The 13,496-nt window shown below is 41.4% G+C and overlaps 1 protein-coding gene across 8 annotated transcripts in view; it reads right to left on the reverse strand.

Moving 5' to 3' along the window:
* The window catches only part of KANK1 (KN motif and ankyrin repeat domains 1), a 142,042-nt gene that overhangs the window by 11,337 nt on the left and 117,209 nt on the right, over window positions 1-13,496 (reverse strand). For 6 of the 8 annotated variants that reach the window (XM_020805656.3, XM_072992167.2, XM_072992165.2 and 3 more), the window contains 4 exons: window positions 8,971-9,180; window positions 6,605-6,707; window positions 5,063-5,284; window positions 898-985 (listed from right to left, as the gene is read on the reverse strand). In XM_020805656.3, the coding sequence (XP_020661315.3) occupies window positions 898-985; window positions 5,063-5,284; window positions 6,605-6,707; window positions 8,971-9,180 (623 nt within the window). The remainder of the gene's footprint in view (window positions 1-897; window positions 986-5,062; window positions 5,285-6,604; window positions 6,708-8,970; window positions 9,181-13,496) is intronic. The other 2 variants (XM_072992168.2, XM_078385059.1) reach the window with 1 other exon arrangement.

Genomic DNA, 13,496 nt, shown 5'->3' on the forward strand with positions numbered 1-13,496 from the left:
GTAGTCCTAGTTGTCTCTCTGCTTTACCAGCTCAAAAACATGCCATAACCCATCCAAAGTAACGCTTACCAGAATGTCTTCAAATGATGCTGATAGTTCCAAAACACATGGGAAGTATAGTGTTAGCCAAACAACTTCATTTTGTGTGTTTGCATAGTATGAAGCATACTTCAGTTTCAAAAAAGGGAGATATGGAAAGAACATATCTTTCTCTCTTTGATAAGAGGCAGCATACATTCCATAGCAGAAAATAAACTCTGTACTTTCATGTTCAACTGGAGCATTAATTCCCTATCTTGTGTAATTTCCCATGCCCATTAGGAGCACCCAGATTGAAGTACAAGTACATGAATGGCAGTAATGCTTTTAAACAACACAAATATGCTCTATAAGGCTTTTAAAAACCTATCTGATGCATTTTAAAAGTGTTTATATTTTGACTGCACAAGCTGCCATCATAGTGAACTTTGGAAGGTGAGTGGGCTAAAGTATTTCAAGATAGTACTAAAATTAGTACTGCTGAAACAAGTCCACAGTGCTCTAATTTAAGGACTAAACACTTGGTTTCTGCATGTCTGCTTCTCTTAAATGTAGCACACCTAATTCCACAGTGGTCTCCTGGGTGTCCATAATAAGTTAAATAGGCTAGACAGTTTGCATTAGTGCAGAAATGTCCTGAAGTGGTGTTGGTGCTGATGTATCTGCCATTTCTAGTGACATTTCCCTTGAGAGATATTTACTTTGTATGGTTGTAGTCATGCATTGGAAGCAGTGATGCTTTTGTGCTGACTGCCAACCTTTTACTCACAACTACCAGTTATCTTATGCGACTCAGCTTTTAATGTGACAGATAATAAGGACATACTGTATATGATTTACAGACTACAAAGTGTTTACCATCTCTTTGCTGACCATAGCCTTGGGATCGTCAATGCCACTTTTAAGAAGATGACATGCAGAGAGCATCTTTTCACTCAATTCGTATCTGTTAATGGGGGGAAAGAAAAAGATATTTACATACATTCTTCGGGATATTCATATTTGCAGACAAAATGAGAAAGTTGCAAATTCCTTATCAACTGTTGGAATGTAGAATCTGTTTGGGCAACAAAAGTTACTGGACCTTTTGTCTAACAGAAAGAAAAGTGTACAATGATGATTTACATCAGGAATACATGATAACAAGTTAAAGGAAATATCTGCCTCATGGAGGGCAAGCATTTCCATGGCTAATAGTCAATGATCCCTCTAAGCTGCGCACACACGAACCTATCCAGAACTCTGTCAGGGTTGCGCACAGGCAGCCACCAGCTGGTTTGTTTACTTCCTGTTTTGAATGATGGCCTGTCTACCCTCACACACATGGAGGGAGGCTCCTGCACAGCGGAACAGAAATTTAGAGGGAACATTGTGAATAGCTGAACCCCACGCCCGGGGCTGGGGGATGGCTTGGTTCCCCTTTCCTCCTGCTTTCCCCCTTCTTGCTAAGCTCCATGGGGGAAATGGTTCAAAGCAATTCCGCAGCCATGGCTGTGCAATCGCTCTGATCCCTGCTTTCCCTCCTCTTGCAATGCCCCATAGGGTATACCAAGCGGAGGGAAAGAAAAAAGAAAAAGAAGAGACCCGATGACTGATTGTTTTGTTGTTCCTCAGGTCACTGGGGGCGGGTCAATTTGTGCTTCATGGGTTGTCGAGTTTGACGATCCACGAAGCAAGACAAAGCGCCCTTTCAGCACTTTGTCCCCATCTCCAGCCATGATGGCTATATATTACTGTACCGCCAGTGTCAGAAGAAGTATGTCTCTCAGCATCTTAGATAAGATTAGGCATCCTTCAGTCTCGAGAGACTATGGTAACGTGCTCTGAACAGAGGTCTTGGAACAGCGTCTAGTGTGGCTGATAAGGCCAATTCGAGAGTGACAATCCCTTCCACACTGAAGACAAATACAGCTTGTCCCCTGTCCAGCTCCCTGATTTTGCTGTTTTCGGGACTGCCTCTTTGCCTTGGCCTGTTGGACAAGTGTGTTTTCAAAATGGAAGAGGCCATGATGCACCGCCTGCCTCGAGGCTAAACACTCAGATGTCAGGGTTTCCCATCGGTTGAGGTCCATTCCTAAGGCTTTCAGATCCCAATTGCAGATATCCTTCGATCGCAGCTGTGGTCTCCTTCTGGGGCGCTTTGCCTGCACTAATTCTCCATACAGAAGAGCTTTTGGAATCCGACCATCAGGCATTCTCACGACATGCCCAAGCCAACGTAGATGACACTGTTTCAGTAATGTATACATGCTAAAAATTCCAGCTCGGTCTTGTTGTTGTTTAGTCGTTAAGTCGTGTCTGACTCTTCATGACCCCATGGACCCAAGCACGCCAGGACCTCCTGTCTTCCACTGCCTCCGAGAGTTGGGTCAAATTCATGTTGGTAGCTTCAATGACACTGTCCAACCATCTCATCCTCGGTCGTCCCCTTCTCCTCTCGCCGTAACACTTTCCCAACATCAGGGTCTTTCCCCAGGAGTCTTCTCTTTTCATGAGATGGCCAAAGTATTGGAGCCTCAGCTTCAGGATATGTCCTTCCAGTGAGCACTCAGAGTTGATTTCCTTCAAAATGGATAGGTTTTTTTCTCCTTGCAGTCCAGGGGACTCTCAAGAGTCTCCTCCAGCACCACAATTCGAAACATCAATTCTTCGGCGGTCAGCTTTCTTTATGGTCCAGCTCTCACTTCCGTACATCTCTACTGGAAATACCATAGCTTTGACTATGTGGACTTTTGTTGGCAAGGTGATGTCTCTGCTTTTTAAGATGCTGTTGAGGTTTGTCATTGTTTTCCTCCCAAGAAACAGGCATCTTTTAATTTCATGGCTGCTGTCATCATCTGCAGTGATCATGGAGCCCAAGAAGGGCCACATCAGAGTGAGAAAATCTCTCACTGCTCCATATTTTCCCCTTCTATTTGCCAGGAGGTGATGGGACCAGTGGACATGATCTTAGTTTTTTTGATGTTGAGCTTCAGATGATTATTTGCGCTCTCCTCTTTCACCCTCATTAAGTTCTTTAATTCCTCCTCACTTTCTGCCATCAGAGTGGTATAATCTGCATATCTGAGGTTGTTGATATTTCTTCCGGCAATCTTAATTCTGCCTTTGGATTCATCCATTCCAGGCTTTCGCACGATGTATTCTGCATATAAGTTAAACAAGCAGGGAGAAAATATACAGCCTTGTCGTACTCCTTTCCCAATTTTGAACCAATCCGTTGTTCCATATCCAGTTCTAACTGTTGCTTCCTGTCCCACATATAATTTCTCAGGAGATAGAAAAGGTGGCCAGGCACTCCCATTTGTTTAAGAACTTGCCATAGTTTGCTGTGGTCCACACAGTCAAAGGCTTTTGCATAGTCAATGAAACAGATGTTTTTCTGGAACTCTCTGGCTTTCTCCATAATCCAGCAATTATGTTAGCAATTTGATCCTCTGCCCCTTCAAAATCCAGCTTGTACTTCTGGGAGTTCTCGGTCCACATACTGCTGAAGCCTACCTTGTAGGATTTTGAGCATAACTTTGCTGACATGTGAAATGAGTGCAATTGTACAGTAATTGGAGCATTCTTTGGCACTGCCCTTCTTTGGGATTGGGATGTAGACTGATCTTTTCCGGTCCTCTGGCCACTGCAGAGTTTTCCAAACTTGCTGGCATATTGAGTGTAGCACCTTAACAGTGTCATCTTTTAAGGCTTTAAATAGTTTGACTGGAATACTATCACCTCCACTGGCCTTGTTTTTAGCCATGCTTTCTAAGGCCCACTTGACTTCACTCTCCAGGATGTCCGGCTCAAGGTCAGCAACCACACTATCTGAGTCCTGCACACCACAAACATATAATTAATATGTTTGTGGTGTGCAGGACACAATTTTTGATTACACTGGGTTAATTACGCACCTCAAGCTCCATGATGCTATAAAGTCTGTCTTACTATATTAAATTGTTCTATGTTATCATCAAATATTGGAAGTTCTATTAATAGCAATGATAGAGATATTTAATGAGTAGCTTGTGACTCAAGAGAGTTCACTGTTTAAGTAATTAAGAATCAGCAGAGATTTGACAACATCTACATTTGTCTTCTGCCATTATTGTTTTACTTTTGTCATTTACTTAAATATTATAAAACATTGTTAATTATATCTATTAACAAAATCTCTCCAGCTCAATGGGCATTTCATATTGGATTTCATTTACAGTCCATCTTTCTTGCTTCATTATGTTCTCTTGCAAGTTTCTCTTTAATAGAGATGTAAAGAGTTTGTGTGGAGCAGCAACTTAAAATCCACTCGTTTTGAGTTTGAGAGGTGCTAGTTACCTCATTTTTTAGTCTACAGACACTGCCTGAGGCAACGATTGAAGGTATTTGCAAAAAGACTTAACAATGCCTGTTGCACTGAGTATTAAAATAAAAAACAAACGCAATTAGGACCTCATGGCACATAGTTCTTAGTTCTGAATGCAAGCAAGACTCTTCAAAATAGGCAGCTTAAGCACTCTCAAGATCTGTTACTATGTGGAAAAACAAGGAGCCATGTGATCTATGAGTAGAAACAACTAAACTTAAATCTCTTGCTTTGCTAACACAAAGTCTTCTGTGTTGCTCCCATTGCTTTGGCTGTCTTTGTGCCTTACCCAAGGCAGCAGGCAGATCCACAGGGGCTACAGCCAAACATTTGTCTACAGAGTGGGGAGAGACTTGTAAACTGATGGATACCATGACATCTTTGTTTTTCACTACATCTTAAATCTCTGTTTTGCTCTTCAATCTGCTTACAGGAACAATGGCCATTACTGGCCATATATGTTTGGATCTTTTGCTTGGTCCCGGATCCCCTCAAATTTTGTGCCTGAAGACAAATTCTGCAGAACTCAAAAGCTTGCCTTGTTTGTAATATTTTAATGATTTTCCAATAAATGTATTAAACAATGCAGACTTTTAATACTGTATATGGTCATAATTTAGCTCTAACTCCTGCAACATACACATTTTAAACATGCAGTTTAAACACAGACAGTACCTCTCACGGATTTCCACTTTCTCAGGCTCAGGATCTTGAACTTGTATTGCTTCTTGCAGTCCAACAGGTTCATCTTTGCTGTTCACTCCATGCTGTTTTTCTATTGCCAGCAAGCTGCTATTCTCTTCCGTTGGAGCATATTCATTCCCAACACATTCGTCATCAGAATCTGAAGAAGAACTTTCCTCTGTACTAGAATCATCACTTGATGTTGTTTCATACCTAAGTAACAAAATTACACTGTCTACCACCACATTATTGAATATATATTCAGTGCTATGTAAGCTATTTTCTAGAAATAGTATATTCCTTCAATTTAAAAATCCCTTAAGCAACTTCAGGATTCCTGCTGCTTATCCATTACCCTCATGATGCAACCCTCCTCCACCCCGCCCCAGGTAATCTCCAGCGAAGACTTGACTGAGTCTTCTCTCCAATGTATTTAAATTGCTTTAGTAGTAAAGTTTGTTGTTCAAGTGTATACATATCTGCTTCTGAGCAGCTACACTACTCAGACCAATCAACACCATATAATATTAACAAGGGTGAAATAAGCCAATAAATCTGTGAGAGAAAAAACGGTCTGTGCAGGCAACATGAACCCACGAAGGAAGTTACTTTTTTGTTTGAATATTTTATCACTTTCAATGTTTTACATATAAAGCACATTTCTAACTATACTTATCAAGTACTGTTTTCCAAAAATCAGAAATACATCTGGAAAAATGCAATACAAAGCCATGTTCACTTGATTTGAAAGATCTAAGAACTTATACAAGGCATTTTCTGTGGACATTTTTGTAGCCAAGTACCTGAACAACGAACAACCAGCTGGTTGCAGTTCAAGAACCAACCAGACTAGAAATAAGGTCCCTGCAGGATTTTGTGTTTATACAATTTTATACAATTTGAGATTTTGTTTGATACAATTTTATTGTTCAATGGGAGCTGGGCTTCTCCAGATGTAGCGTTTTACTGATCCAGCATACATAGTGCAATTTCCCTTCTCTGTTTCCCACTCCACCTTATCTTAAATGCGCTACATTTTTAAGAGAGAATGGAAAGAGAAAAAAAATGAGATTCACAGAGAGCAAGGCATTGCTACACAGGAGCCAGGCCATCCTCTTATGTTTATTACCCATCTGTCTTTTAAGACAGTGGTGTTGCTGCAGAGAAACAGTAGAGAAGTGCTATTCTATTCTATGTAATTCTAAAAAATCTCAACAACAAAAAATCTTTTTTTTAAAAAAAAAACTCATTTTCCCAGTGGTAAATGACACCTAAGGAAATGGGATGTCTAAACAACAGTTATGCTTCTGGATCCCTTGCAAATATTGTGTATATGTTGCATGAAGGAACAATTGTCTAGAAAGGTCCTTAAATGGGCACAGAAATGATGCCTTTCTGGTCAACTGGATAATAATTTTGCATTGTGTTATTTTGTTTTCATACCAAAATGTTTGTAATCAATAATGTCTAAAACTTAACTTCTACGGCCTTGGCAAAGGAAAGAAAATAGTCTTTTATAGTTGAACATCTTACCCGCCATTTATACCCACAAACTGCAGATTCTTCTTTGCATTTTCATCTTTCTTCCCATCCTTTTTCTTCATAATAGATTTCAACATGCCATCATTCGCACATACTGTCAGAGGGAATGCCAGGAATATGTTTCAGTAAAAGTGTTGCACCCCACCCCCATGCATAGCTATTTTCAGACTTCAAAGTCAAGATGATCAAATTACTGTAATCTAAAAGTTCAAGGTACAGTGGTATGTTTATGGACATTATACAAGGTACAGTGGTATGTTTATGGACATTATACATATTATACACAGAGATGCACTTACATTTGGGGGTGGGGAGTCAGATGACCTGCCTGCCCTGGGGCCACACAGCTTAGAAACATCCACACTGTACCTGGCAGGCACATCCCCTTGCCATCCACACATCATTGGACCAATATAAAAAGTATCTGATTGTGCCAGAGTCCCATCTCAGGCAGAGGAATGTGGGCTGAGTCCCTTCAAACACCGTCTGAAAGTGGAGCTCCATACCACCACTGTCTCTACTGGCAGTAGAGGGTGATGCTAGCCCATCCACCCTTCTCACATATTCTGTCAGTATTTGTGTGGGAAAGAACAATAATATAACTATCGAATTTTCCAATACCTAGCACACAGATTGAATTTGCTTCTAAAATTATTCCACACAGCTACATTATTGTCTTTGCCTACATTCCATAAAAATAACCATATATTCTAATTCACCTTTTCCTCTCAGGCAAACCCTAATTCATGTTCTCAAAAGACAGCCATGTGCCACTGAAATCTCTAGTCTAGTCTGCACAGAACCATAAAAAGCATGTACGTGCAGAGAAAAGAGTTCAGTGGGAATGAGGCATGCAAATACTTTTGTTAACAAAGCACATACAGTACTAATACAGAAGGCCCTCTTTTTGCCTTAAAAGGAACCAAAACACATTGCACAAATGGAGAATGTCCATTTTACACCTCATCTTGACATAAATCTCCTTTCTTGTCTGCTATTTGATACCAAGTTGCTATTATATTTTGGTTGCTGACATGAATAAACAGTGTATCTCTGTGTATAACATCCATATTATACTTAACACTCCTCAGCACATAAGCAGCAGTGTACAGATAAATTTGAAATACAAGTGCTCTTCATGAAAGTCCATATAGTTCGCAATGCAGGCAGCAGGGCTGGTCCACATGGACAAATAGGGAGCATACCATTTGTAAAACAAATGACTTGTAATTACACTTTCAAGATTAAAGAACACTCAAACACTTTGCATTACAACAGGGATAGCTTGCAACAGTATACTATTGCTGGAACAATCTATCCTATGAGGGCAGCTCAGAGGGAAGGCAGGAGGCAGGTGGGGGGAGCATCATCATCATCATCATCACATAACTGCAGAGCTGGTTCAGAATGCCCCATTCCTAAGCCTTGCTTCACTACACCACTGTGTTCAAGAAATTAAAAAATATACAGTGGTGCCTCGCATAGCAATGAAATTGCTTTGCGATGGACTTTTTGCCATTGCAAAAGCGATCGCTTTGCGATGGTCCCTATGGGGAAATTTCGCTTTGCAATCATCGCAGGGAAGCGATCATCGCAAAGCCTTCATTTTCAGCCAGCTGATCTGAGGTTTCAAAATGGCCGCCGGGTAAACAAAATGGCCACACGCTGCGTTTCCTTGCTTAAGAGGCACCAAAACTGGCCGCCCCTATGGAGGATCTTCACTCCTGGGACCGCACCAGACCATCGTGCCTTCACCCAGAAGGAGCCAAAGACCATCTGCCGGCCATTAAGAGCCTCGTGGCGCAGTGGTTAAAACGCTGTACTGCAGCTAAAACTGTGCTCACGACCTGGGGTTCAAATCCCAGGTAGCCGGCTCAAGGTTGACTCAGCCTTCCATCCTTCCGAGGTCGGTAAAATGAGTACCCAGCTTGCTGGGGGGGCAATGTGTAGCCTGTATAATTAAAATTGTAAACCGCCCGGAGAGTGCTTGTAGCGCTATGGGGCGGTATATAAGTCCAATAAATAAATAAATAAATATTAAAGGTGAGTTTTTAGCCCATAGGAACGCATTAATCGCATTTTAATGCGTTTCTATAGGCTTTTTATTTTCGCTTAGCGTTGTTATCGCTTAACAGCGATTTTTCTGCACGGTTAACATCGCTAAGCGAGGCACCACTGTATATGATATTAATAGAGCCAGGGTATACAATGTCCTAACAATATGAATTGCAGTTGTTCTACGTGAGTTAATCATATTTCTCCCCACAGGGCTTGAAGGAAGCCATACCAACAAAACATGGTCTTTGTACAGACTGATATAGCCAACAATAGCAAATACAAGTCTGTATGCAAATTACCATATAACCCAGAGGCAAGCTGGTCATCTGTTAGATTAATTGGAGGCACTGTGCTGTCTTGCGATGGTGAGGGCTTCTGATCCAGTCCTGTTTCTCCTATGGTGGTCTTCTCTTCAGATATGGTCCCAATTTCATTTTCTAGTTTTAAGGAGCTTGAAACTATGTGTGAAGTGCCAGGGCGGCCACAAGGAACATTTAGCAGATTTTCTTCTGTTTGGCAAAAATAAAAATAAACATTAAAAAAAGGAAGGATTACTAAACAAAGTTATGCCAAACTGAAAATTTTTTTGAAGGCTTTCACAGCCAGGATCCAATGGATGTTGTGGGTTTTTGGGCCTGTTTGGCCATGTTCTGGTTTTTTTTCCCCTTCCTAACAGTTCCCCAGTCTCTGTGGCCGGCATCTTCAGAGGACAGAAGCTAGAATTCTATCTGTGTTCTGTGCTCCTATCCTCTGAAGATGCTGGCCACAGAGACTGGGGAACCATTAGGAAGAAAAACCTCCAGAACACGGCCAAACGGCCCCAAAACCCCACAACAACTATAACACATTTTTTCTTCCTATGGGCTGTACCCTGTGATGTGATCACACTTGCCTAAGAATCACTGTACTAACAGCTATGCATTTTGAGAAGTTAGCACAGCGGTGGTACCCAATAGCTTTGCACAGCAAAGTGGTTGTGCAACAGGGCATGCAACTTGTTATACAACTTCTTGAAGAACTACTTGAACACAAAACACAATCTAGTACAACTATGCTAGCAGGGATTTTCACTTTCTTGGCTTAATGCTGGATTTTAGCTCACATCTATATACTTTTATTCTCTGATTTAACAGTCCACAACAGCCTATCACACAGAGTAACTACTATTATTAGAAATACATTCTTAAGTTGTTTGATTTCCTGAGTTTCCCAGTATATTTGCCTAATCACACTCTACCTGCTCTTCCTCTTGAACTGCACAGTATGATACAAGTTGGGTAGGATGTAAGATAAGGTAAAGCTACATATTCCTGTTTCAACCTCTGTTAACTTTTATTTTTCTTCTTCTTTATCATTATAATCTTAGAATGGTAGAGCTGGGAGGAACCCTATGGATCAAGTCCAGCCCCCATCAAGGAGGCACAGTGGGGAATCAAACTCCCAACTTTTGGCTCAGGATGTTCTTACGTACTTAACTGATGATGAAGCCTTCTCTATACTTTCTTCCAGAACAATGGTAAGAAGAAAGTATAGAGAAGGCTTGGAATCGCTCATGATCCAAAACATACCACATCATCTGTCAAACACAGTGGAAGCAGTGTGATGGCATGGGCATGCATGACTTCCAATGACACTGTGTCACTAGTGTTTACTAATGATGTGACAGAAGACAGAAACAGCAGGATGAATTTTAAAGTGTATAGGGTTATTGTCTGCTTAGATTCAGCCTAATTCAGCAACGTTGATTGGATAGCACTTCACTTTACAGATGGACAATTACCCAAAACAGTGTGAAAGCAACCCAGGTAATTTTTTAAGGTAAAGAAGTGGAACATTCTGCAATGGTTGAGTTAATAACCTGATCTCAACCCAACTGAGCATGCATTTCACTTGCTGAAAACAAAACGTAAGGCAGAAAGAAAGGGACGTGGTGGCGCTGCGGGTTAAACTGCAGAAGCCTGTGCTGCAAGGTCAAAAGACCAAACAGTCGTAAGATCGAATCCACGCGACGGAGTGAGCGCCTGTCACTTGTCCCAGCTCCCGCCAACCTAGCGGTTCGAAAGCATGTAAATGTGAGTAGATCAATAGGGACCACTTCGGTGGGAAGGTAACACCGTTCCGTGTCTAAGTCGCACTGGCCATGTGACCACGGAAGATTGTCTTCGGACAAACGCTGGCTCTATGGCTTGGAAACAGGGATGAGCACCACCCCCTAGAGTCGAACACGACTGGACAAAAATTGTCAAGGGGAACCTTTATCTTTACCTTTAAGGCAGAAAGACCTACAAACAAACAACAACTGAAGACAATTGCAGTAAAGGCCTGGCAAAGCATCACAAAGGAGGAAACCCAACGTTTGTGATGTCCTTGTGTTCCAGACTTCAAGCAGTCACTGCCTACAAAGGATTCTCAACAAAGTACTGAAAATCATTATTTTATTTATGATTGTGTTAATTTGTGCAATTATATTTGAGTCTTTGAAATAAAGAGACCATGTCTGAAACTGGTTGCAATTCCTAAATGTTTCATACAGTACATTCGTTCAATCCCTTGAATTAAAGATGAAAGTCTGTACTTCAATTGCACCTCGGTTGTTTTATTTCAAATCCATTGTGATGGTGTACAGAGCCAGAATTATATAAATTGTGTCAGTGTCCAATTATTTCCAGACCTAACTTTATTAAATTTTCCCCCCTGAATAGCTCAGTGAAATAGAGCACCTGGCTGTAGAACTAGGAGTCCAGAGTTCTATTCCCCCCTGTGGAGGAGAAGAGCCAGCTATATAGCTTCAGGTAAGCTACGTGGTCTCAGAGAACCCTCAGAAGAAATGGATATTAAATTACTTCTGAGTTCTCTATACTTAGAAGACACTGAAAAGGGTTGCCACTAGTCATATTTTTAATTTTTAAAAATTGTTCCATTTATAAGCCTCCTTTCTCCCCGTAAGACGACTCAAAGCAGCTCACAAAGTTAAAAGAACTGAAATTAAAAACACAGTAAATGACACATTTAAAGAAATCTCTCACCATAATTAAAATATTTCAAGTAATTAAAAGTAGAGGTGGGCCTGAATTAATTTGGGTACCTTCATACAGAGTAAACCCCACCTTCCAGGCTGACTGGCCGACTCACATTTCATCACATACCACTTGGGTCCTTTTCTGGTGGCACTTCAAAAAGGGCACCAGCTTGAGCTGCCCATCCCTGCCTCCCCCAGCAGCCGACCATTCATTGGTTGCGTAGGGAGAATCCCCATCCCACCTCCTCATCGGAGTGGTTGGTTGCTGGAGAAGGAAGAGACAGGCAGCCCAGGCTCCTGTCCAAACTGGAACACTGCCAGAGAAGAAGGACCCTGGTGGTGCACAACAAAATGTGAGTGGGCTGGCCGGCTCGAAGGCTGGGTCTCTAATTAAAAGCATTAACTTTAAAAACAAACACAAGCTGAAAATTTTAAAACCAGCTTCAGGGACTCAATTTAAAAGTTATATACTAAAGTTAAAGTTAAAAGTCTGCTTGAAAAGTGGGGTCTTCAGCTGTCAATGAAGGGGGGGCAACTTAATCTCTTGTGGGTAAGCATTCCACAAACTGGGAGTCAGAATTGCCTTGATGGCATGGAATTATTAATGAATATAAACTATTTTGAACAGAAACCCTTGTTATTTTGCACCACATATATATTTTTTAAGCACAACATACAAAGTTTTCACACTAAGAAGGGTTTTGCAAATGTTATTGTCGACGAGGAGTCCCACTACAATTGATCTCATAGAGGAACAAAAGTCTTTCAACAGTTGCCCACTTTTGGACAGACTGTCCAAACCAATTGAGATACTCTCTTCTGTCAAAAAGGAAATAAAATCTATGTGTATTCATACGTATGCTTACTAAGGATGTGTTACTTATGTTTTTCTGAAATCATATGGAAAAATTTCATCACCTGATTGTGAAACTGCATCTGGATTTGCTTCTTTTGCAAATGAAAATATCCAAAGTAGTAGGTATATTAGTCACGCTGAAATAAACTGTTAGTCTTTAAAGTGGTAAAGTGTGTTGCTTTTTTCTTTTCTTTTGCCAACAAATGGAAAGCTGCAACCCATGCCTAAAATGATGTAATATATGAATCGGTTCCAAATAATTCACAAACATCCTAGTTCAGAAAAGCCACTTTTTTGTGTCACTAATAAGGCATACATACAGTAACATGAATGCCCAGTGTGGTGTAGAGCAGTGGTCCCCAACCTTTTCCCAACTGTGGACTGGGTGTGTGTGGCACACCTGCAGGGGGGCAGAGTGCTCTCTCGTGCATGCGCACATCTCGCTCGCGGGGGGGCGCTCGTGTGCATGCACACAGTGCCCTTGCAGGGGGCAGAACGCAGGCTGAATGAGGGCAGAAAGCTCTTGGAACAGCCCAATAGTCACTATTGAGGATGTGAAGTCCTGTGCTATTCCTGACAGCATGGACCCAGCATGGATTGTGAAGTCTCCGAGCACAGCAAAACAAGGGTACTGAGACACCACACAAGGCCAACTCAACTAGCTCAGGAAAGTGAGTGATCCTCTGAGGGGAGAATAAAGAATACCAAGAGAAATCTACCTGAAGCACAGTGTGTGTCTGATATTTAGGTTCTGATTGCTCTTTCCATAGACAACTTGGGCTTGCAAATGTTATATCTTACTGCAAGTTGGGGTTCATCTGTCATTCAGCCAGCAATTTGTATTTTCTCCCACCGCCAACAGCTTCAGTTTTTTAAGGCAAGGGATATAGGTTGAGTTACTGAGGGGATGGGGTCACCATCCAAAGAAGAACACATCAAAGAGGATAGGT

Source organism: Pogona vitticeps, chromosome 2 (assembly GCF_051106095.1).
Source record: "Pogona vitticeps strain Pit_001003342236 chromosome 2, PviZW2.1, whole genome shotgun sequence".
In the NCBI taxonomy this organism is placed as follows: Eukaryota; Metazoa; Chordata; class Lepidosauria; order Squamata; family Agamidae; genus Pogona; species Pogona vitticeps.